Below are 23,756 nucleotides of genomic sequence, written 5' to 3' on the forward strand. Positions count from 1 at the left end.
ATAATTACACTATTCCCTTTAAAAATGACCACAAACATAATTAACATAACATAAATTGATTTGGCTGATATTCCTACTTACAAATATATTGACACACATGCTTTGCACCATCCAGTGTATAGTGCTGATCCAGTTGCAGCGTCAGGCCCACTTGCACAACATTTGTCATCATTAGAGCCATGGACGCCTGCACAGTGCACTGTGCACACACCCCACTGTGGTTTGCTTTGCAGGGCCCCCTCGGTGTGCGACATGCTCTGGCTGCCAGTTTGTGTACGGAAAGCACAGTCACGGTTACTATGGGGACATGTAAACCATGCACAGGAGAAGTGGGAAGACGGAGGAGAGTTATAGGTAGATGGATGTTGAAACCATTGGAAAAAAGCCGGGAGACGTAACATATCGTGTTTAGATGTTGGATTTATTACCTCCTTCCTGAAATGTTGGTGAGTTAAATCACAAAGTGTGGTCATGTGTATGTGAGAGAGTGCATAGCAACAAAATACACTTAACACATGGGTGTGCTTGAGAGCATGTGCAAGGTTTACAACATCAAGCAGGGGTTGGAATTTTCCATTTTAAACAAAGGGAAAGTGTTCTACATGGGACAATGGCTTAAAAATAAAACATAAGGCTGAGTTTCTCTGTGAGAAAAGAAAAGCGGAGATACAGTGACCATGTGAGTGTTCTAGCTTGTTATCACCGCTGTGTCTGCAGATGAATAAGAAGATGCCGAAAGCAGCGAGATCCTCTGCAAGTCCTGCTAAAATGCAAACCAAGATGAGTGCCTGGACACCCCTGAACCACTCACTGTCCAACAGCAAGGTCAGAATAGTTCTCATGGCAATGCTTTTAACACCAAGACACTAATTAGTTGACCTTGTTATGGGAGGCAGCACGCAAGCCCAAAATTGCATCTGACTTTTGCATACACCCAAAAATATGTACACTAATGACCCTCTGTAGCAGACAGCAATTTCATAAGAGGTTTGGTGGTGTATGTGACAGTTTTTGGTGCATGTCTGAAGGTTTTTGGTGAGTTATTGGTTTCTTTGAAAGAGTCAGGGATTTTTTTGGTTTTTAGTGTGTGCACGTGAGAATTTGTTTTGTCCAGGGAGAGGTTATTGTAATATGAGAGAGGATTTTTGCGGGTTATGATTTTGAGGTTTTTGGGTTCATGTAAATTGTTTTGGTTCATGCCCTGTAAGAGGTTTTTGGGTGTGATATTTTTTTTTAAGCATGCCTAACTGTAAATGTCACACATCCATCAATTTTCTGAAAGGCTTTTCCTCATATAAATGTACTTCAAATTAACAACTGATTCGACTGCAAAGTATAAAAATGCATTACCATGAACCATTAAACAGCAACTGAAACAAAAAACACAAAATAAAAACTCATTTTGTTTCAGATGAAGTCATCTTTGTCACTGTCTCTTTCAGGTTTTTGAGGAGCGACGAAGCCTTCTGGGAAAATGGGTACGATAAAAGCGTTGTGTGTGCATTGCGCTTCACGCTCCGCTGGTTGTCTTTCTTCTTTTGATTTGATGGCTTTTCATGTGCTCAACATCAGTTTGAAAGGTGGTCTGACAGGCAGAGGAGGTTGGTGCTGCACGATTTCGTCAAGGGCTGCTCTAAAGAGCAGCTTCGCTTTATCGACCTCTGTGTGAGTCGACAGCTTCCCCCACAGGCCGCTGACTTCACGTGCATGCTCCCGAGAGCACTCTGTCTCTATATCTTCTCCTTTTTGGACCCACGCAGCCTCTGTCGATGTGCACGGGTAGGACAGAAATATAATAAATATAATAAACATGCGACTATGCAATGCCTGATGATTTTTGGCTCATTCCTATGATGACAGGTGAGCTGGCATTGGAAAAGCATCGTGGATCTGGACCAGCTGTGGATGCCTAAGTGTATGAAACTTGGCTGGTTCCTCAGTTTCTCACCTACAGTGTTTGAGCATGGTGTGTGGAAGAGACACTACATCAACACTGTGCAAGAAATGCTGCTTAATGCACCAATCAAAAAGGTCGTCAGGTCCCAGCAGCAGGCGGTCGTTCAAGATGTTGCAAGAATGAGTAGTAGACAGGACATGTCACAAGGGGTCTCCCTAAATGAGGAGCTTCAAGAATCCACCAAGCCGTACGTTGCAGTAACGTTCAGCAGATTAAAAAATGACAAGCATCCACCTGTGCTTCCACCTTGGAGAGACTCGGACAGACGTCCCAAAGACATCATTCGCTTTAACTACCTGGACAATATGGACCCTGTCGCACAAGCCAGTGCAACGTAAGGCAACAAGCGGCCCACGGTATCAGAGTTAGTTCTAGATTTCAACATAAAAAAGTTAAGCTTAAAAAAAAAAAAAAAAAAAAACACCTTTGTAGAAAGCCATTGTTACGGAAGACTTTATTCTCAGAATCCTGACTTTTTAAAGTCGGAATTCTGACTTTAAAGTCAGAATTCTGTCCCCCCTCGTTTTTTTTTTTTTTCTTCACTGGCCCTAATCCTCTTCCAAACTGTCCTCCAAACAATAATAAACTTTTTTTCTGATCGCATGTCAATCAAATCTATTGTGTTTCTCCAGGCAGATGAAGAGCAGAGCAACCACAGGTAGCAGTAAAACAGAGAAGCCAGACGACAGGAGACAGAAAATGATCTCCGAAGCCACTTACAAACTACGCAAAGCTAAATCGCTGGTATATCACCTTTCCTTTATCATGACAACAATTTATCACGGCAACGGCACAATGATGACCATTTCGATCATCACTGTGACCGTGATGACCGAAATGTTGAAGATCCTCCGCCAGCAGACTTCATGCCTTATGGAGCCGTTTTTTTACATGAGGATGAATGTTAACATGACAAGCTCACAGATGGAGGTGATGCAAATTATGTTTAGGATTTAAGAGAAAGTGAAACGGAGGACAATGCAGTATTAAAGATTTAGTTTTGGGGAAAATGAATTGTACCTGTTGTAAAACAGTCACCATTAACCTACAGACAAATATTAGCATTTAATTTCCTCCCTTGAAGAAATGAAATGCTTTACGTCAAAACATAGTCATGCAGTTGCATGTTTTCTTCTTTGATAGATGTTCCTCGCTTCAAACAGCAGATCCCACCAGGCTCTTCTTCCGCCTCCTCTGGCGGCTCCTCCGACCCAATTTCGACCCCACTGGGCATCTCACACTCACAACCCTGCGTCCAACGAGGCAGCAGAAATCATGTTACGACAGGCCCAGTGGAATGCCGGGAAGCGTCCTGGTCCAGTGAGGACAGCGGTACCCAAGCTAAGCATGGAAGCGCTCAGGGCATCCCTGCGCTCCAACAGGAGCATTCCCAGTAAGTAATTTTCAACTCCATCTCTCCTCTGGGCTGGATATGATGAAAGTACATGCAGTTGCAAAGCCCATTAAATCATGCTTGGAAGAGTTTGGTAACAAATAATCTTTGGGATGAACTACAACAGAGATGTAGCATCTCGTCTTTGTGGAGCGCCTGGTGTCCCAATAGTTTTGTCCAATATATAATTATTACTTTTGAAAGCTCGAGTCTAACACTTGGGCAATCTTTAGTTTAAAAAAAAAAGTCATATGATTATCAAAATATGAGATTAATTTGGTAACCGGTTTATTGTCGATTAATCTTGACACATCTATTATACCTGCAACCGAGTTTGACCTTTCATTTGACCTTTCATTTGTCCTAATTGAATTGTTATAAATGTCACTCTGTCAACGAACATGATTTCATCTTCCAGGCGCTCGGCTGTTTGACATGCCACCCTGGACTCTCCCTGTGTCACTCACACAATATGTGGACTGATACACATCGCCACCTGCAGGGAAATAAAGAAAGTACAACTAGATTTACGGACATAGGTGCTAGTGTTGAGTTCATTTGAATGTGTTAAAGACGAAGAAATTATGTTCATAGCTTAATAAGTCATATTTTTCAACATATTTATCATATTTTGAGTAAGAAATGTACCACCTTTATTATCCAATTCACACAATCCTTTCAACAACACAATACAAAGCCGAAGCAATTTGTATAATAAGCGAGTTCAACAAAAAACATGTTCTGACCCAATCTTGCATTCAACATGAGAGTTTCATGTATGTTTCATGATCATGACAGCAAAGGTGAATGTTGTCGTTACACAGATGAACACAAAGTATGGCTCATGTGTGCACATACATATTAAATACCACAAGACAGTGACCAAAATGAACAAGACACATTTGAAATGAATGGTGATTAAATTGGAATCAAATCATAAACAGATCGGTCAAAAGTAATTCCTATTTATGGATGTTTCATTATACATGCTCTTTAAGGCTTAAAGTGGAAGTTAAGTCAAAAATGTTCATTTAATGGTGTGATTGTCTGCTCTGGTTTGAGGAGCTCCCTGATGTAACATTAGCAGAAATCAGATGGATTCGCGATAAAAGAATTATTGATAACCGAGCTGATTCAGAGTCACTACATCAATGTAATGATACCGTGATCAATGACAATTGTCATCAACATGACATTTGACACAGCAGATTTGTTTTAAGACAAGTAGAACGAGTACAGTAGCTCAAAATGTTTTTAAGGCAATAAAAACACAGTTAGGGGATGGGAGCAGAATACAAATTCATTTAAAAAAAAATTCTTGGTAATAATTTACAAATACAGTAATTCACTCCCCTCAAAGTGAAACAAGTCATAAAAAAATTCTTTCAAAACTGGCAACTGATCAGTATATTAACACAAGTGAAATAAGAACATGAATAAAAGAAGGGGTTGTTTTTAGTTTAAAATACATCACAAATAATTTAAATAAGATTTTTGGCCTTACTTTTTTACACAAAAGAACCGAATCAGTGAAAGCGAAGCATGCAAATTGACTGTGTGGCAAGCAGTCAGTCCTTGGCGTGCCTTCACAGCTAAACATGTTCTTGATTGATTTCATTCCATGCACAGATTGATTGGATAGCAAGTCAACAGCTGACCATTTTGTGTGCATATATGGAAGCATGTAAAATAAAATGAAGCATTTTAAGAGGAAACCTCCATTATACAAGGCAGAAATGCAAAACACTCTCTCAGCTTTTAATAATGGAAGCGGGAAATCTTGTTGTGCGCCTTTAACTTGGAGAGAATGACTATGCAAAGTGTTACCAGCTCTTTGAAATCATGTAAACATATACATCTTATTTGAGGTCAGAGATCCTCTTCAGTTTTATGCCATTAAAATTTTTGAAATTACTGGAGCATCGTCCGGATGTTTTTTGGTGTGGACTCGTCATTCAGGTGTTTTGTGGTGAATCTGAAGAGAAGAAAAATATAAGAAACACACAATTTATTCAAAACAAATGTCACCAACTATGTGAAATAAGTCATTCTTGTCTCTGATTGATCAGTGATTTATGATTTAAAAAAAAACAGTCAAAGGAGAATGGTTGCTATGGTAACTTGAGCATGCTTGAATGAGTACCACATTTAATTCGTTTTCCCCCCCGACAAACCTGAATAGTGACATGTGACCTACTTGAGCGCATTCAGCAGGCCTTCTACGTTGTCTGCAGGCTGGTCCTTCAGCACTTTTATGCAGCCTTTCATCTGGTGAGACAATAATCATGGCGTCACAATCCAGCGAGATGTGCAGTGCGTGGTTACGTTTGGGGGGGGGGGGGGGACTCACGTCGATCTTGGAGGACTTGTTGAAGGCACCATTGGGGTGAACGTGGTCATAGAGAATGATAACGCCGACCATGACCCTCATGCAGAATAGGAGAGTGTCCTCGCTGCTGAAACGACTTGAATATTCCCTGTACACAGGAGATGACATCTTGAAAAATACCCACATACTGGTGTAAACATTAACAAGTCTTGAAATTATGCAGGATAATACTTTCACATATGAACTCACGGTGTCTCCAACATGACTTTACAGACGCTGGCCATGGTGCTCAGACAGTCCGTCGTGTTCTCCAGTGGAAGAGTCTTGTTCTACAATACGACACAAATACCGGTTATAGACATAACTTGCAATGCAGGAATTATTAAAATGTAGCTAATTTACCTCTAGCGCTGCCAGTATTGAATATTTTAAAAATGGATTATTCTATAAATGATTGGAATAATTATATACAATTTCATTTGCATTAGATTTAATTTGCATTCAATCATTTTGAGTTATTTGGCATTATTTAGTGATTTAAAAAACAAAAAAAATAGACTGAAGGCGGAATAATTAGTTTAGAGAACCCGAAATCAGAAGAAGCAATGGTTAGTTAAAAATGTCTCTAACGGATTACTCGATTTTTCAAAACATGTCGCAATTAATTTGATAACCGGATTGTTGTCGATTAATAGATTAATTTTGACTGACACCTTTACTCACCTCAGTCACAAAGTTTGTGGTTGCGTTGCTGAGTGTTTTTAGCATCGGCGTGGCCTCAGCGTAAAACAGAGACATCCTATTGGCCATCTCGTTATTAACTTCATTTTCAATATCTAGCTGTAGAGTCACAATCACAGAAAAAAAATTTGTCTGTTATGTGGTTACCTTGATTATTCCATATTCATATAATTTCCAATATATTGAAAAGAACTTACATTCATGTTGTTTATCCGGTTTCGACTGATGGTTCTTCTGTAGTAGCTGAAGTCATTCTGGATGGCGGGAATTCTCATCTGAATTAAAACAAACACAGAGTCAAACCGTGGAAGACAAAAATCATACATCACGATGTGAGATCGTCTCGTTGGGTACCTTGAGCTCATCAAAGCGTAAAGTGAAGTGGAGGATTTCCGCAAATTGTTTAGCCAACGCTTGTTCCTTTTCCAGGTGCTGAGTGGGTGTGCAGGGTGGACATGTCAGGGACTCCAACAGACTCTTTAGAGCCTCCTCTGCACACAAATACAAAATCACAACTGCTGATTTTCTACTGAACTACTAAAACGTCGTCACGGTTCCACGCACCTAGTCTCAAAGAGAAACAGTAGAATTTCTTGAGTTTGATAACAAGAGGACACACGGAGTTCCAGGCGCGCTCCTGGAGCATGAAGTCACTTGGGTTTTGAATTGCCTGAAGAGAAAAGACAAAAGAATTATCTACTAGAGAAGAATGTCTATTAACACAAAGTTATTTCTCTTTATAATCCTTTAGATCATCAATGCTGAGTTTAAATGTGTTTTCATCACTGTGTGTGACAAATGGATGACTCGCTACACAATGTCAGGATGGGACTTTTGTTATGATGGATGTCTAAGGGTGCAAAAAAAATGAACGTGGTCTGAGTTGGGATTTCTGAAAAACGCTGTCCTCTCACATCTCTGATCTCCTGACCGGCTCCTTTGTACGCCTGTAGACCTGACAGGATGCTTTCGGAGTCCTGAAGGACAGCGTTCACCTGGTTCCAGACTTCACACTCTGCTTCTGTGGGTTGCGCATCTAACATAGAAACATACACAAAGTAAACACTCCCATATGATCAATTACTTCACATCACATTACTTCACGATATAACCAAAGTGGCGGCTGGTGAGTATACATATCCCGTAAACACGCCTTGCTCTGACTTCAGGGAATATTTTACCAAAGTGTGAGCAAGCATCCTGTAAGTTTTAACAGAGATACTTTGCCATTTTAAATCTTGAACCGTCATGACCACAGACAGTCAAACTAGCTGCTATAAATATAGACCATCACTGACATTTATACTATCCTGTCTGTTTTATATTTGAAAACCTTACCCATTGTCCCATCATTTCCCCTTTACCGGGTAAACAAAAATACCACAGTGGAGACATTCTGTAATTCTGGCGGGGTTAGAAAATAAAGCCTGTGTCACTACACATTACAGAGTGCAATTAAATTGTTAAGCCAAATTGTATTTAACTCTCCCGCGACGCTCATAATGGATCAGAAGATGACTGAACAAATGTAAATTAGCTAGTTTTAGCTGGCACGTGTTGCGATAGCTGACTACTTTTTTTTGCTATTCAATATTTATAATAATAACAATAATAATAATAATAATAACAACAAAAACAACACACCATCAATAGATTAAAGAAATATTTTGTTTCCCAAATGAGTAGCGCACATGCACCAGAGAGTAAAAGCAAACTGCTAAGGTCAAGGGTCAACTCCATTTATGTCAATCTATCATTGAGCGATTAGATTTTAGAAAGCTTAATGAAATGAATTTTTAATTAAATGAAGACAACAAAGGCTGCTTTTAAAACAGCATTGGCCGAAAGAGAATAGTCGGACAATTCAAAGCTGAATATGCTTGACCCTTGAGCTCTTGCGTTTAAAGAGTGGTGAATTAGGAAAAAATGACTTTGGCCTTGCAGAAAGACAGGCTGTGCTCACTTTCAAAGTCAAGGAAAAAGTTTGGCCCCTGTTCAAGCTCGGTGCAAGTGAGCACTTTTAACAGATTCCCCATTTGGCTTCTGCAAAAAAGAGAGAGAAAAAGAACAGACACACAGGAAGAGGAAGAAAAAGGAAGAAAAGTGTAAGTGATGTTAAAAAGCTTTTGAACAGCGAGAAACAACGGATTGGAGCACAGAGTCGAGTTTCACGTCTGTGCGGAAAGAAAGCCTGAAGGGAAACCCGCAAAGAAAAAAGGGAAAATCTCCTCTTTCCATCTTATCGCTGTTTTTCCCGCACTCCTCTGCCAGACTTACTTTCAAAGTCCAGGAAAAAGTGCGGATAGTTCTCTATATCCCTTGTAAGGACTTTTAGCAGGTTACCCATTCCAGCAAACCTGATGGGCAAAATAGTTGTCAAGCACATAAACAAACGAATACAGACAGTGCATGAAAAGTTTTTATTCTTTACCAATAACATAAATCACAAGATTCTGTTGGTAAAACGTAACCACAAAATACAATGGTGCCTCTTTGGTTCTTATATTTTCTTGTTTTGATATGTATTTTTTTTTTCCAGCCAAAAGAAAGAAATATTACAGTGTAATATTTACTAAACCACAAAGAGCAGTACTTCAAAAAGCACGTTGAGTTACCTTGTGTATGAGATGAGCTATAAAAATAAAGCTTGCCTAATATACATGCCTCCTAATATGGTTATAAATAAGTCAATTAATACTCTAGTGTAAATATCAGATCAGCTTTTTCCCCCAAAAAATATTTAAAAAAAATAAAACTTATTTTCCAATTATTTTAAAAAATAAATAGTTTTGTTTGCTTTTGACTATACTATATAAAAAACAACATTCCACTAAAAAAAAACAGACTAAATTTAGCTCCTAACTGACATACATAAGTATATAACAAAAAAAAAGTATGTAACAACAATCAAGATTTACCATGCAAACATCCATCTTTGACACAATTTGCTATGTTTTTACTAGTCACAATTCTGAATTAATTATAAGGTAGTTGGGGGGGGGGGGGGGGGGGGGGGGGGGGGGAGCTTTACTTCACTTTAAACAACTTTAAAAAAAAAAAAAAAAAAAAAAAATGCCATGAGCAACAATATTCTCTGTACTATGTCTTATGCTCAGTTGTCACTTCTGGGTTGGGGACGGGTCGACTGTGTGTGAATGTGTGTGTGTGTGTGGTGCTTCTGGACTAAACTGCAAGGATCCCAAACAAGTCTCTCAGGATTTGTGCCATTTTAAACAAATGGTAGTTACACTACGATATTTTACGAGAAAACAAACGTCCAATAAGTAAGAAGCAATTTGAAGGGACTGCATAAGGTCACATTTACCGGAAAAGAGGACACGTCATCTCGGACGTCACGTGGATAAAAATAGGAACAGCATCACTAAGTTTAATAGCATTCCACACAGGGCATTCACAATGAGCGGGTTGAGTCGTAATCAAAATGCCAATTGAGTAACTAGAATAGAATTAAATGGAGACACAGTCTATCAAAGTAGGATGAAACTGCACATTTAGCAGCTTCAAGAGAGAGTGAGTCTTTCTTCACCACCACAAAGATGCAACTTGCCAGAATCAAATGATAGTGTGAAGTAACAACAAAAGGCACACTGTGCTTACAGTGTGCACATGATGATCACACTGCATTTCTCTATCCAGCCTCCAAGCAAGCCACGGCTTAAAAGTCAAGCCTGCTATTCATTCCTCGAGCTGAGCTCGGTCACATAGACATAACAACCGAACGACTGCATTCTTCACACTGTTTCTACAGATACAGCTTTTATGGCTGGCCAGTCTTGGATTTGATCACAAATGTAGGGTAATAGGGAACTGATAAAATACGGAGTTATACCAGAAGGGGGCAGTGCTGATTCAATTTATAGATTCTTAATGGGGGGGGGGGGGGGGGGGGGGGGTGGTGATGAAATGGCGTCAAGGTGGGCCCTCTTTCAACTGCTGTCGAGAGCTTGCAGCTACAACATGCACTTGTGAGTCAGGCACTATTATAATTGCCCTCAGGTGCAAACGGGTCTTTCTTTCCCTACTTCTGGCTAAGCTGTCAAACAAACCACAAAAATTCTCTAAGATTTATCATTGCTTCAAGAAAAAAAACAAAAAACTTTTGCCAATCATAGTTTCTAACACCTTTCCAAAAATATCAAAAGAAGTGCAAGTCTTTCCGCTCTGTTCCCATTATGTCACTTCCTAAACATTGTAATTAAAGTTAACAGTCCCCCTGGGAACAAAAAGAATGTCACTTTATGTTTGTGCATTGAAAGAGGAATTCCAGACAGTTTTAATGTGATTGCAACATGTCACTGGGATGGGATGTAAAGGTTTTTGAGAATGATTTAGAAGAGATTTTAATGTGAAAAGTAAAAAACATGTGACACTTGAGAAAAACAGCAGTTCTAATACTATATCTTTGAAACAATTAAAACTCAAGCTCATTACATACTCGGGCCATTGAAAATCTGGATTGCATTAAGTGTGTTTGAATTGTGAAACAAACAAAAATAAAAGGTGTGTCAAGTTAGAATTGCCTTATGTGCCATCTAGCTTTATCAAAAGAATATGTGATTAAAGGTCAGTGTGGATTGTTGTATGGTTGATTTCAGCACTTGTACATTTACTAGAAGTTGATAATCAACTAATGCGTTGGATTCACACCACCAAAAAAAGGCAGAAGCACCACGATGAAATAGCAGATCTGTATATGCATGGCATGAATATTCATTTAGGCTGAGGCTCAATTCCAAATTAAAAAATGGCTCTAAATGATTACACGATTACTAAATTGTTTTCTATTAATTTGATGATTAATTACTTCATACATTTTGTCAGGTCAAGTACATTTTGCTACAAGTTACCCAAAATTTTCTGATCAGGAAACAAGACAAAAAAAGTAATGATAACACAAATTAATTCGTATCTCTATCACGACTCTTTTGCCACTCTGTTTTGTCATTTTAAGTCTAAGTTACCCACTCAGCAGAATAAAATGGAATCGAATTGGTTTGAACTGTACAATAGCTGCATTGTGAAGATCACATTATGGAGATATTTAATTTGATCATTCCCGATAATGTTCCTCAACACAGACTCAATGACACTGTTCCGATTCGATTTTGAATCGAGGCGGAACAAGTGTTGCAACCTCAACTGAACTTCACCATGCAGGGAGAAATTGAACCTGACAGGTCAGTCACTTTTTGTCACAGTCACAGGTCTGTGTGTTGTGCTGAGGATAGTAACGAGCGGGCATACACAAATGAGGGATGAAAAGCTTTTCCAACTGAACAGAATGACTTTGGAACAGTCATCCAAAGGAAACTGAAAAAAGTGAACATTATCGTGACTTAAAGACAAAGTTGCTGATTTCTAGATTCATTTTCTGTCAATTTTGCAGCACTGCATGTTGAATTTTAAATTGAGCTGTATATTTTACCTTCTCCGGTGCAGGACCTCAGGTTGCTATCAATATCATCCGCGTTGTTCTTCTCTGAAACGAGAGGAAAAACAAGTGGGTCGAAATCAATGCGGTCTGAGGGAAAATGATACTGGAAAGAAAAACAAAATCATACAATATGTGTATCTGCCACCCATAGCTAACAAGCTATCAACTTTCCACATTAACACACTTCCCCTTTTTCTCCTGACTCATGCAAGCATTCAGACAGAGCACAACACACACTCGCACACACACACACACACTGAATTATTCAAAACTGAAATTGACCCCATTGTATCCAAAATAGAGCTGATTAAGCCTCTGTCTGCTTTATGTCCACTGGGGTATCAAATATCAAAGGTCGGGCTTCTAATGGTCACCGGGATGAAACACAACTCCTCAGGGGTGAGAACAAAAACAAGATGAATTGTCGTGCTCAGCTAAAAAAAAAAAATCACTTGCTTGGAATTCAAAGGCAGAGGGAAGATCCTGAAAGGGGCTTGCCATATGTCACAGGAAATAGTTCTGTTCCTACCCCCGTGGCTCTTTGGTCAAGAACAAGTGGAAAAGAGGTGGGATGCTGCAGTCAGATGGAAGAATGGGCACACACACATTCACATAGCATCATTGCCAAAATGCCGAGTGGAGGCCTGGCTGGAGCAATGAAGGCAGCAGACGCTCCATCATCACACATTTGACTCCTTAAAGCATGTCCTATTTTCCACTTCCACGGCAGCTCATCTTCATCCATCTGGAAACAAGACTCTTCTTCCGATTTTTATCTTGCTTACTTTCTTTTCCTCTTTTCATTTCTCTACTGCTTCATTCACACAGACTGAGAGCAAACAAAACAAAAATAATGCATTATAGCAGAAAGTAAGAACGGCTAGTATGTAAAAATATGTACGCATTTGTAAATACGGTAGATTGGCTTGGTCACCGTACGGCAAGTGAGAAGGGACTCAATAAAAGATTGATGATTGGTGAAATTATTGACGTCAGGAACGGAAGGACCTCATTGAGTGTTGTTTGAAATCACAATATCTAAATACTGGGGAGTGGATAGTTTTGAAAATAAGGCTGTAGGCACAAAAGGGTCAACGTCAGAAAATGGAATATTTGCACGAGATTATCCTATACTGAAGTCAAATTAGCGCATTAGCTCAATCGTATTTTGGAAACAGCAGTCACAGAGCGTGACAGCTGTTGTGTTTGCAGATGTTAAGCATGGAAATCAATTATTTACATGATGGAGCACCAAATCCAGCGAAGGAACTTGCATAATTGGCATAGCTTCAGGTCACGCGAGGGGATCTTTGTGCACAAGTCACTGCCAGTTCTAGAGTATGTGAGACAACAACCCCCTCCCTACTGCAGGAAGAAAACCAAACATTAGCGTCAGCATGACATGGATGTGTGGGGTGATGTTTGGGTAGAAGAGGACCCATGTGGCTCATTTTGAGTTGTAGTCTTCACTCGCAAGGGGTCACAAAAGGGTCAGATGAGTAGAGGTTCAATCAGCCGGAAGGCTGTTGTACTCCCATGAGGAAATGTGGAAGCATGAGCACGTGCTTGGATGTGACAACTGTAACGAGTCATTTCTGCGATTCTGCATGGCAACAGTTGATGATTGGCTGATAGCTCAGGGGCTTTTAAATGGGTTAACAAAAACAAGCGAGGAAATTCATAACGTTTATCGTTCGAATTGCATTCTTTTTTTTTTTTTTTTTTAAATCCATGACTTGTTTTTATTTACTGGCAAGGGAGATTGGCCTTCAAATTGGGTTAGGGGAGCAGAGTCTCTCTTGGGTTCCCTGCACTGGAGCAAATGTGACAGTGTAGTGTGTTGGGGGGGTTGAGGGCCGCCTGCCATGAGGTTGCTTGCATTTTGCCCTAATATGGGCACGGGTTGGGTGGGTGGAGGGTGTGCTCTAAGTGAGAGAGCGAGAAGGGGAAACCTGCCTTGCAACAACACAATGGCAGCTTTACTTCACTCGGCTGTATCACGGACACGTTATCATTTCCTCTTGCAATCCGTTTCACACACCACAACAAGATTCTACTGTTTTACTCTAATAGCCACACGCTTTAACACAGTCCCTCTATAACCACAATGGGGGGGTCTCTTAAATACAACTAACACAGCTTTTTATTAACTAGGTTTTCCTGTGTAAAGCACACATTGGTCATTATATAACCACACACTTGAGTTAGTGAGAAGAGAATCAAGCCTGATGCGTAATTTTAAACCTAGTCATTAAAAACTCGCATTTGAGCCGCTCACAGACCCTGACTATGGTGAGGGGATGAAGAGGGGCAATTGAAAAGGAAAGTGACGCAATAAGAAATTGTATTTGCTAAAATACTGTGTCCTGATTAGCCACACAAAAAACAACAACTATTGTTTTGAAATAATAATTTTAAGCTTTTTACTTATATTAAATAAGGATGGAAGAAATATGTTTTTTAGGCTCTGACCGATATAGAGATGGATTCTGATATTTGGAAGAAAAAATATTCTTCATATCTCACTGAGGTACGAAGGCTTGTTAGCGTTGGCGAACGAAGCAAATGTTTTTCGTCAGGGTTTGTTCAAGGTTGCAATAGATTTCAAATGCATTCGCCATTCAGTGTGATATGGAATTTTATCCAGCTTCTTTTTTTTTTTGTAATAAACTAAAAGGCTTCATTTAAAAACATGACATTGAATTGTACTGCTTTTTGACAAATCATTTTTCTATACCCATTTCTTGCGTAATCCTGCTTTGCACATCTCAGCAAGGCTTTTGGGAATACTGTATTGTGTCACGAGGAGAAAGCGAGCATGGAGACCCTGGCGAGACACGTTACAAAGAACAATAGGGAGAGGGAAAATAACCCTGGGCAAAAGGCAAGGAGGGAAAGTCAAGGAGGGTGGTTTGGTATTTGAAGAGGAGGCGGCAGAGTGGCTGTCTGACCACTTGCAACCATTGCAGCGTAAAAATTCCTCCAACTTCTCTGCTCAATGCCACTTCTGTTCTACCAAGCCATGCATGTCAACAGGACTGCAGATACAAAGGCAACCATGTCTGTGCCTGACTAGGGCGTGTGTGAAGCCGATGTATGCTTGTGTAGATATGAGTCCATGAAGCAACTTTCCTCTGCTGAGCGGAGGTCAGTCAAGTTACCAAGTCGGTAAGAAATAAAGGCTGAGGTCATACTTGTTAGTCCGGACTAAAAAAAAAAAAGATCGACACATTTGACCTGGTTCAATTAGCGTTCATATATGGGTTGTCACTAATGTTTTGTTTTTTTTTTGTTTTTTTTTATAGAATCGATGATCTATTGATTTTTCCATCGATTAATAAAAAAATGAGATCAAATTAGATTTTGCATTACAAAGCATTTTTCCCATTTACTAGTGTTTATTTGGTATTGTTTAGTAATAACAACTAAATAACAAACAACACACAAGAAGGATTGAAAATTTGGGAAACTGATTCGATTACTGCAACACAAAAGATAATCTATTTGTATTCATGAATCGTTATAAAAAATTTATGAATAATTACTATTACGATGGAGCACTGGTTAGCACGTCCGCCTCACATTTAGGAGGATGTGGGTTTGATTCCACCTCCAGCCCATTGAAATGCATTATGTAACTCACAACCTGATCAGAAAGTGTTGGTGGCATATTGAGATTACAAAAACCAAAGGATTAGTATGTCTGATGAATATATTTGTTATTTCAGATTTTACTATTTATGTTACAATCTGAGATGACGGTGTAGTGTAAAATTTTCAACTAAAGTGGTTTCTGTCCCTTTGCTTAGTCCGCACCCGTTAAGATGATAGCATTCCATCAGAATCATCAAAAGCTTGTTTTAACTGAACTAAACCTGTGGATACAGTTTTTTGGGGGGTTCTGGAATGTTTTTATTTCGAGAGTAAGCAGTGAATCATTATTTACACATAGCTGTCATTATTATTGTTGTTCACACACAGAAAAGAACCTTTGGGGACTTTTCAATAAAAACAGGCAATGCCAGGGCAGACTCGTGGGCGTTGCCTCTAAAAACAAACTTGTTTATGGCTTCTGGAAAATGGTGGTTATGATAAGAGGATAATTTGAACTAACACGACTAACATGCATAAAATGAATGTGTACCTAGTTGAGATTGGAACTGGACTCATACAAGTTTAAGTCGTTGTCCTTCCTGTCATCTGACATGAATAATTTTGCTTTAATTAGGACCCGAGTCAATTAGCAACATTTTTAGTATTTGTCACAATATTCTTGTTAAGTGAAAACAATTAAGCTAGTTAAGTGGGTACAATTAAAGTGTGTGACTTGTAGGTAAGTGGCCCAACTGAAGTCTGCAGCTTCCTGTGCTCTGGCATCCTCTGAGTTTTGTTGAAAAGCTTCTGATCAGCTTACAACCCGATTATGAGTCTAATTGTTGAACTAATAAGTTCAATGTCCAAAACTATACTAAAAAATCTGCACACCAAAATTGCTGCAGCTGAAAGCACCTGTTTAAAACTGTAAATATTAATTTGGGAACAAACTACAACTTGCAAAACAGTCCTTACACCAAACGTCACTCAATTTTCTATTCCAGTCGTACTTCTCATTTCAATTTCTTCTGTAGCCGGTTTATACAGCTAACTAGGAAAATGATATCGCTTGTCCAGTCACGGGACTTTACAAAGCACACCGACAAGTGAACATAAAACCACCACGTGTACTTCACCTGTACACAAGTGGGCAAGGAGAGCATAAAAAAGACTGAACAGACTCACAGCAGTTGTCTCGCTTGACAAGAAGGCGAATAAAAGTGAAACATGAGCAGGAAGTGTGCAAGGTCATGAGGTAGCGCAGTTGCGCACAGCATGGTAAAGACAAGTACACAGACACTTTGGGGTATAAGAGGAACTCGCGGCAGTGGAGTCAGTTTGATTGTCACGGTCAGATTGCGACATATGTATGCTTTACTATACACAAGTAATTTCCTCAGAAGAGAATGGAAACAGGAGGTGACTGAGGACCGCCAACAATGAATAATAACAAACATGGGAGAATAGCAGCAATAGAAAAAAAAACAACAATAACATTAGTCGTAATGAACTGTCAGGATTGTGTGTTTAAGAGTTCAAATGTTAAGCTATTAAGAGATAAGCTTCACCCCAACCTCACATTTATTAACTCCACTTGCCAAAATCTGTGACTAAACCAAGTTCCTGTTGGTGGTTGGTTACAGGCAAGTTAGTTTTATGATTCACAACTGTTTTAACTGGCAGCTTTTTCCCCATAACAATAATACAATGTGACCTTGTCATTAGTAAAACCATTAAAAAAATGAGAAATTGCTTAGCAATCTTGTTAGCATGATCAATGAGATGGCAATATAAGAGGCTAGAAAAAAGAAATATAAACAAAGCTTCAATTTAATCAAACTGATCAGAATAGACACAGTCATAAAATGTGCCAATAAATGAAATGTGGGCTCTTTGTGTACATTTTTGACTGAAATGCTATGCTATATAAATTGTGCTTTTTATGGTTCTCCTTTTACAGGACTGACACCCTTTTGTTGGAGAGGGAGCATGCAGCAACAGCTGCAACCCAAAGCTAATGTGTGTGTGCACAAGTTTGTTTTCTTTCACCAATTTAAATGTGTCTCTAATTGCAACATTTAAGGAATGTTGCTCAAATGTGGGTGGACAATAGCTACTGTGGATGGACCTTGTGTTTCTAGCATTTTAAGATTTTCTACATAGCGGAAACAAAAACAGAAGACCTTGCGGGACTTAAATTATCACCATGACAACCATTTGGCTTAAATGACAATGGCCTTTTCTGAGTTGTTGAAAAGTTTTATGGACATCCTGTGTACCTACCATCAAATTGGCAGACTTTTTGGTTTTTTGATTTCAGTTTATTGAATCCTAGTCTCACATCTAAGCGTGTAATTGAGATCGAAACCAAAAAAAAAACCGGGATATCGCAGTTTCACACATTTTCAAAGAAGTGAAAATTCTGTCACATGGTTTAAGAGGATCCACTGAACTTGTCTTTTTTTTTTTTTTTGTATACAAATACTTAAGTTTGTGGAGTGTCTGCCCACACACCAATTGTGAAATTACACAAACCAGTAAATCTTTATCTGGACATTTCTGAAAAAGCACCTGCATCCCAACGATTCATCAGTCCAGAAAATATTAATTCAGCTGCTTGTGCTGCCTCCACGGAGGAATATAGAATCCATGCTGTCTTGAAGATTTATCACTTCCTCTTAGTCATCATGGTAAAGAAATCTGTACTCACCATTGGCCCTGCAGTATGTGAGACAAGATGAGGGCTATTGCATTTGCACAAGGCAAACTGACCGATTTCAGCAATACAACAAACAGGGTGTGTCAAGTTTACTAGCATTTATTTTGTATTTTGATGCTACAGCCATTAAGATTCCTGGGAACAGTTTTGAATTGTGTGTGGGAGGCACAATGTCCCCTTTAATAAGAGCTGAGCCATAGTGAAAATAATGCAGCATGAATGTAGTAAAACATGTGCTTTTCACCAATATCCCAGGGGGTAGCCCACGTCATGAGAGACAGCTGCTGCAGTCATATATCTCCACCAACAAGCATACTAGATGCTTCCCACTGGCTTTTGACTACTTTGAGCCCTTTTCACTGCAGAGCAACAAGTCATCTGCACGTTCAAACCAATTCTGGCATCCTCTTGGGATGTTCACAATACAAGGTTAGTTCGCAAGAGCATCGATTCCAAATCAAATGTTGATAAATTGCTAGTAAATATTCGAAGCAGGTAGGATTAACAGACATCATTTGAAAGAAACCTAAAAACAAATCACATGTATCTGGATTTGAGATGCTACTTATCAGCTAAGTTTACAGACTATCTAGTTAACCAAAAGTGCAGAGTGATAAATACACCGATAATACAACGCAGGTGGTCAATGTGCACAAGAAAAACTTAAATAATCCGTGCAGCAATGCAACAAAACGTTTGAGTCATTGCAGATCTTGAGGAGGCTAATGGCAGCTAGCGGGTTAGCCTCCCCCCGGCATCTCTTCCCATGTGAGCTCATTTGACAGTGAGGGAATTGACGGGGTACACATAATTTAGCAAGTAACCGGCGCTTTCAAGTACAGCCATCCAAACGGGTGGAAAAGTCGCGTAAAGGGTGAGGAAAATACTCACCGATCTGTGTGTTTGGGAGTAGTTCTTGCAGGTGATCAATGAAAAAGTGTGTGAGTAGCCCTTTGCGGCGACCTTGGTAACTCGGTCTGTCCAGCATTGAGTCACAGCAAAAGACCCCGCCCTCTGCCTACAGAAAAACACAGAAAAAAAAAACGGTCCACCACTTAAACACCGCCTATTCATGTTTTGATTGGTCCATATTAGGGACAGTGCAAAATTCGCCAATTAAATTCCACTCACTTGTCTCAGTACAAGTGGAGCATTCTCTCACAAACACACACACACACACACTCATATATCTATATATATATAGATATAGATATATATCTATATACTTTAATTGACATTTTTTTCATTCACGCAACAAAAAATCTGGAATGCAGATGAGAATCCCCTCCACCCCCCTTTCCACATATTACAGCACTGAACGTGTTTGAACATTGTGTGTGCATACTTTGCCCTCAGGGTTGGAAAAGGATGGGGACCTTTTTCCTCTTTATTGAAAAGAGACATGAAGGGAAAAAAATACTTTTTAATGGCTTGTTTACAAATGGTCTGTGGCGTGGCTGCCCATTCTCCCAGTGTGAAAGCAAATAGCATCATAAATTATTTTTAAAAATGTGTCTCACTTTGAGAGCAAGCCGTTCTTTACTTCTCTTTATCCAAAACAGTGGGGTTTTACAAAATAACCACTTCCACAGTGAAGATCAGGGGGCGGGGGCAAATTGCATTTAATGACATGTCTATGTGCCACACTTGCAGTATATGTAATTATGCCCGCCAAACCTCACTTGTGGCAAAGCTCCAGTTGCCGAGAGAATGAAAACCAGACTACACAATGTATGGGGATATGAGCTGGATCCACTTGCATGAGACAAGGCCCCCCTAAAAAGGGTCTGATTTCCACATGACAAAACATAGTGTGGAAAGTGTGTATACATTTTCATACTTGGGATATTTTGATGAAAACATGTCATACATATGAACACACATGGTAACGGTTGTAAAATGTGGAAAAAATACACTATAATAATTATGTATGTATGTATGTATGTATGTATGTATGTATGTATGTATGTATGTATGTATGTATGTATGTATGTATGTATGTATGTATGTATTTTTAACTACCCAGTAATATTTTGTTTCATTTCAGACGATGGATGGATGGATGGATGGATGGATGGATGGATGGATGGATGGATGGAAACAGACATTTCTAAGCCTAAAAGAGCGTTGAAAATATAAGTACCGGTATATATATATTTTTTTATCCAACAGTGCCATCTAGCGGTGTATTTTTAGAAATGGGAATAAAGGCCCAAATGTATCTGACGATTATGGAATTGAAGTGTTTTTTTTTAATAATTATTTACATCCAAAATCGGTTCCTGTTACTACAATAGAAAAATAACGTAAATCCAGGACAACAAGTCCCCCTCATAAGAATTGGTTATTCATGCTGCAGCATCATGAACATCATTATCATTGTAATAATAATTCTGCTCCTTTTAAATAAACTATTATCACACTAAACAGCCCAATGGACAGTAAACTCAGGACACTGAAAAAAACATCTATACTTTGTACACTACCAACAGACGTCACTCCCAATGCCAACAAAGTCAGCTTTCGCTGATAGTGTTGAATTAATACATGTGAGCCGCAAGGTGGCAGTAGTGCACCTCAGTGTTTTATCATAGCCTGCTTCACTGGATTTGACTGAATATAGACACTAAAATTGTCCACGCGCGCGAGCGCGCACACACGCACGCACAGAAACACACACACATTCAGACACGCCTTGACAGTAAACAGCCTTTCTCAGATCTAACAGGCTCGGCAGACTTTGGAGCAGTTGTTGGATCTTGGTGGACGGTTTCATCTAATTATCCTGGTCATAACCTCTGTTTCATCTCGACCTGTCCACCATTTTTCTGTCTTCTGTAGCGTTTGTCTTTGCAGTTCATTCAACCCTTTTCACTGATCTGTTGCTACATGACCACAATTTGATACTTTGAATAGATTGCCATATTTTTACCTGGTAATTTTGGATTGTCCAGGTGAATGGTATATGATGCTGTGATCAGTTGCAATATCTATGTATGCAGTATTAGTATTTAACACCTATTGTAGCAATCTGTGTAAAGGCATGTATTGAAAGGGCGGAGCTAGAGGGGGGCTGAGGAGGCACTCCCCCCCCTAACCCCCCCCCCCCCCCCCCCGAAATGCCAGATAAATGCCTTTTGGGTATTTTCAGATTTTTCCTGGAACTTTTCCCCACATTTTCACGTATCCTTCAAAGACAACATTTGATGAATCATCATCAGCATTTCCCAAAGAATTTTTTAGGTTTGTAAAAATTTGGGGGTTGTGTGAACAAACCACTTGCAACCATGGAAACCTTCGAGCATAAATAATCCTAGCTTTGCCAGTGATGTATTGGGGTAGGCGAACAAGGAAAATACCCCATGAGGATCAAGGCAAAGGGAGGGCAGATTATCAAAAGAAAAATGTGTGCAATGATTAAAGTTAATAAATCACAGCAGCACAAAAGTCAGCATGTTCTGTCCTCGAATGGAAGATGGTTAAAATGAACATCATAAAATATTAAGACAGGAACATCCATAGATGCAATTATTCTATTTTGTGAACAATTTGAAAGAATATTATCTTTTATATGGGTTTAAAATGGTGAAACAAAACAAATCGTAATCAAATGAAACAATGCTTATGCCAGAACTGCTTGGCAAAAATGAGATGTTCTTATGCTAAGGTCATGCATCCCCTTAAGCGAATCGTTATGCATATTAGAACGGTACTGCATCACACTGTCAAATAAAAAGAATAGAGATTCAGCCATCCATCTGGAAATACAAAGACGCTTGGTAGATTTAACAAAGTTTATGGCAAATCATTATTCAGGTCACACAAACTCTTATTAAATATGGATATTTATTCATGGAGTCATTGCTATAGTTGGAAGTGTTGCAATTCTGAGTAACTAATTTTAGTGGGGGAGGGGGGTGGGGTAACACTTAGTGATTTATAATTATGGTGGATCAGCCAAAGAAATATTCATGTTGGCTGAGTAGCTTAAGAATAACTTAAACGATTCACTTCTCGAACAGCCTCCTGGAACGGATTGTGTTCGAAAACCGAGTCTCCACTATATATATATATTTTAACTGCATTGAATTCATAAATGTATTCCAGATTAAAAGGTGTTGTGTTGAGCATTTGCCCAGCTTCAGTTTTTCTTCCCTTACCAACTGACTTGTCCTGCTGTCTCCTTCGATTGCTCTTGGCTTTTTATTTAATTTGGTGGTGTTGGCCCCCGGGGAGGTAGTCACTCTCTCAGAATGTTAGAGCAGACAGAAAACTACATAAAAGGAAAAAGAGGTTGTAAAATAAAAGAATACAATGTACATGCATGTGTCATTAAAAATATTCTGCTTTGAGGGGGACGACATGTGGAAATGCATAAGTAACAATTAAAATGATGAACAGAAACATAAAAAAAGGATTCCGGTAATTACCAATGCTGTTAAACATTGACGTGGTCTAATATATTTGCCGAGCACTATATACAGTAGCTGTGAAATCCTACTGCTTTGTAGCGATGACCAACCCCATTTGCCTTTTCATTCGAGCATGCTTGCATGCTGATTAGCCATTTGTGGGTGGAAAATGTCAAACTTGTGACAGGAGGCCTTGACAACTGCTCACTCTGGCATAACAATCTTTCAAAACCAATAATGTTCTAAGAGCAGCATTCTCGTAGTGCCAAGGGGAGATGCTGCCCACTCTCTGAGATGTGCTCTTCATTAACCCTAAGAAGACAAAGTGATAGCAGAGGAGAAAGTAACAGCCAACTTCATCTACTGAATAATGTATCAGTCCCTGAAATATACATGAAATATTTCGCTCTGCATTTGAATTATGTAATGCAGTCCCTGCTGGATCAATCACGGCTGGGAATGAAGTCTTCTTGCATAACACTCAGGAACAGAAAGAAAAAAAAAAAACATACTCGCCGACAATTAATTTCTGTTGATTTAAACAAACAGCAAAACGGAGACAACAATTACCTTGATGAATGAAGTAATGAGTTCTCGGTGTGTTATTTATGTCTTTCCGCACAACCCCTTGCAACACACAAAGCACTCATCAAAATAAAAGTGATCAGCAGGAGGTTGTCAAGTGTCGCTTGACACGGAATGACACGCAATCAGACGCTGTTTGATTTTCTTTGCTCTTAATAATTGATTGCAGTTCATGTGGAGAGCTCAAACATTTGTGCCAAACATAAAGATTATTAAGATTACTTGATTTGTTGTCATTTTCATACTTTATGACTTCCAGCATCCCTGGAACAAGTCCTATCTGTCTTCCAATCAGGAAGCAGTGGTGGTTCTGCACAAAATTTCTCCCAGGGCGAGAATATTTCCGAGCTTGAGGATTGGACCCACCACCTTCAAGTTGGTAGACCATCATTCTAAGACTGAGCCACGCTGTGAAAAAGTCAATATCTGGTTAAAATCATTGTAGGTTAGAAGCAGTTGATGGCTAAGACTTATTCTCATGGGTTGACTTAGTGTAATAGGGCTGCTGTTAAAATTAGTACCCCAAATTTGCTACACTTGCTGAGAACACCCCCAAGAAGACACAGAAAAA

At 39.3% G+C, this 23,756-nt stretch overlaps 2 protein-coding genes across 2 annotated transcripts; one reads left to right on the forward strand and one right to left on the reverse strand.

Moving 5' to 3' along the window:
• Positions 1 to 299: 299 nt before the first annotated feature.
• Positions 300 to 3,833, forward strand: fbxo16 (F-box protein 16). Its single transcript, XM_085938126.1, has 8 exons — positions 300 to 355; positions 714 to 825; positions 1,443 to 1,478; positions 1,573 to 1,779; positions 1,861 to 2,291; positions 2,590 to 2,701; positions 3,101 to 3,350; positions 3,769 to 3,833. The coding sequence occupies exons 1-8, from the start codon at positions 300 to 302 to the stop codon at positions 3,831 to 3,833; spliced, it is 1,269 nt and encodes a 422-aa protein (XP_085794252.1).
• Positions 3,834 to 3,970: 137 nt separating this feature from the next.
• Positions 3,971 to 22,494, reverse strand: fam49a (family with sequence similarity 49 member A). Its single transcript, XM_085937993.1, has 13 exons — positions 22,349 to 22,494; positions 19,080 to 19,206; positions 11,867 to 11,920; positions 8,698 to 8,777; positions 7,335 to 7,456; positions 6,985 to 7,090; positions 6,775 to 6,911; positions 6,618 to 6,695; positions 6,403 to 6,519; positions 5,929 to 6,008; positions 5,701 to 5,827; positions 5,548 to 5,618; positions 3,971 to 5,325 (listed from the first exon to the last, which is right to left on the reverse strand). Exons 4-13 carry the CDS (start codon positions 8,765 to 8,767, stop codon positions 5,262 to 5,264), a joined length of 972 nt encoding a protein of 323 aa, XP_085794119.1. The 5' UTR covers positions 8,768 to 8,777; positions 11,867 to 11,920; positions 19,080 to 19,206; positions 22,349 to 22,494; the 3' UTR covers positions 3,971 to 5,261.
• Positions 22,495 to 23,756: the final 1,262 nt, after the last annotated feature.

This window comes from Syngnathus leptorhynchus, chromosome 18, assembly GCF_054491065.1.
Source record: "Syngnathus leptorhynchus isolate UIUO chromosome 18, UIUO_Slep, whole genome shotgun sequence".
Taxonomy (NCBI): domain Eukaryota; kingdom Metazoa; phylum Chordata; class Actinopteri; order Syngnathiformes; family Syngnathidae; genus Syngnathus; species Syngnathus leptorhynchus.

Bases quoted from the DNA above. Each gene is read 5' to 3' on its own strand.
- fbxo16 (XM_085938126.1), top strand. From the start codon at position 300: ATGGGGACATGTAAACCATGCACAGGAGAAGTGGGAAGACGGAGGAGA. The intron at 1,780-1,860 runs GTAGGACAGAAA...CTATGATGACAG, and splicing joins GCCTCTGTCGATGTGCACGG to GTGAGCTGGCATTGGAAAAG. The intron at 3,351-3,768 runs GTAAGTAATTTT...TTCATCTTCCAG, and splicing joins CTCCAACAGGAGCATTCCCA to GCGCTCGGCTGTTTGACATG.
- fam49a (XM_085937993.1), bottom strand. From the start codon at position 8,767: ATGGGTAACCTGCTAAAAGTCCTTACAAGGGATATAGAGAACTATCCG. The intron at 7,457-8,697 runs GTAAGTCTGGCA...TTTCTATGTTAG, and splicing joins CTTTTTCCTGGACTTTGAAA to ATGCGCAACCCACAGAAGCA. The intron at 5,828-5,928 runs GTGAGTTCATAT...TCCTGTGTACAG, and splicing joins AAAGTCATGTTGGAGACACC to GGAATATTCAAGTCGTTTCA.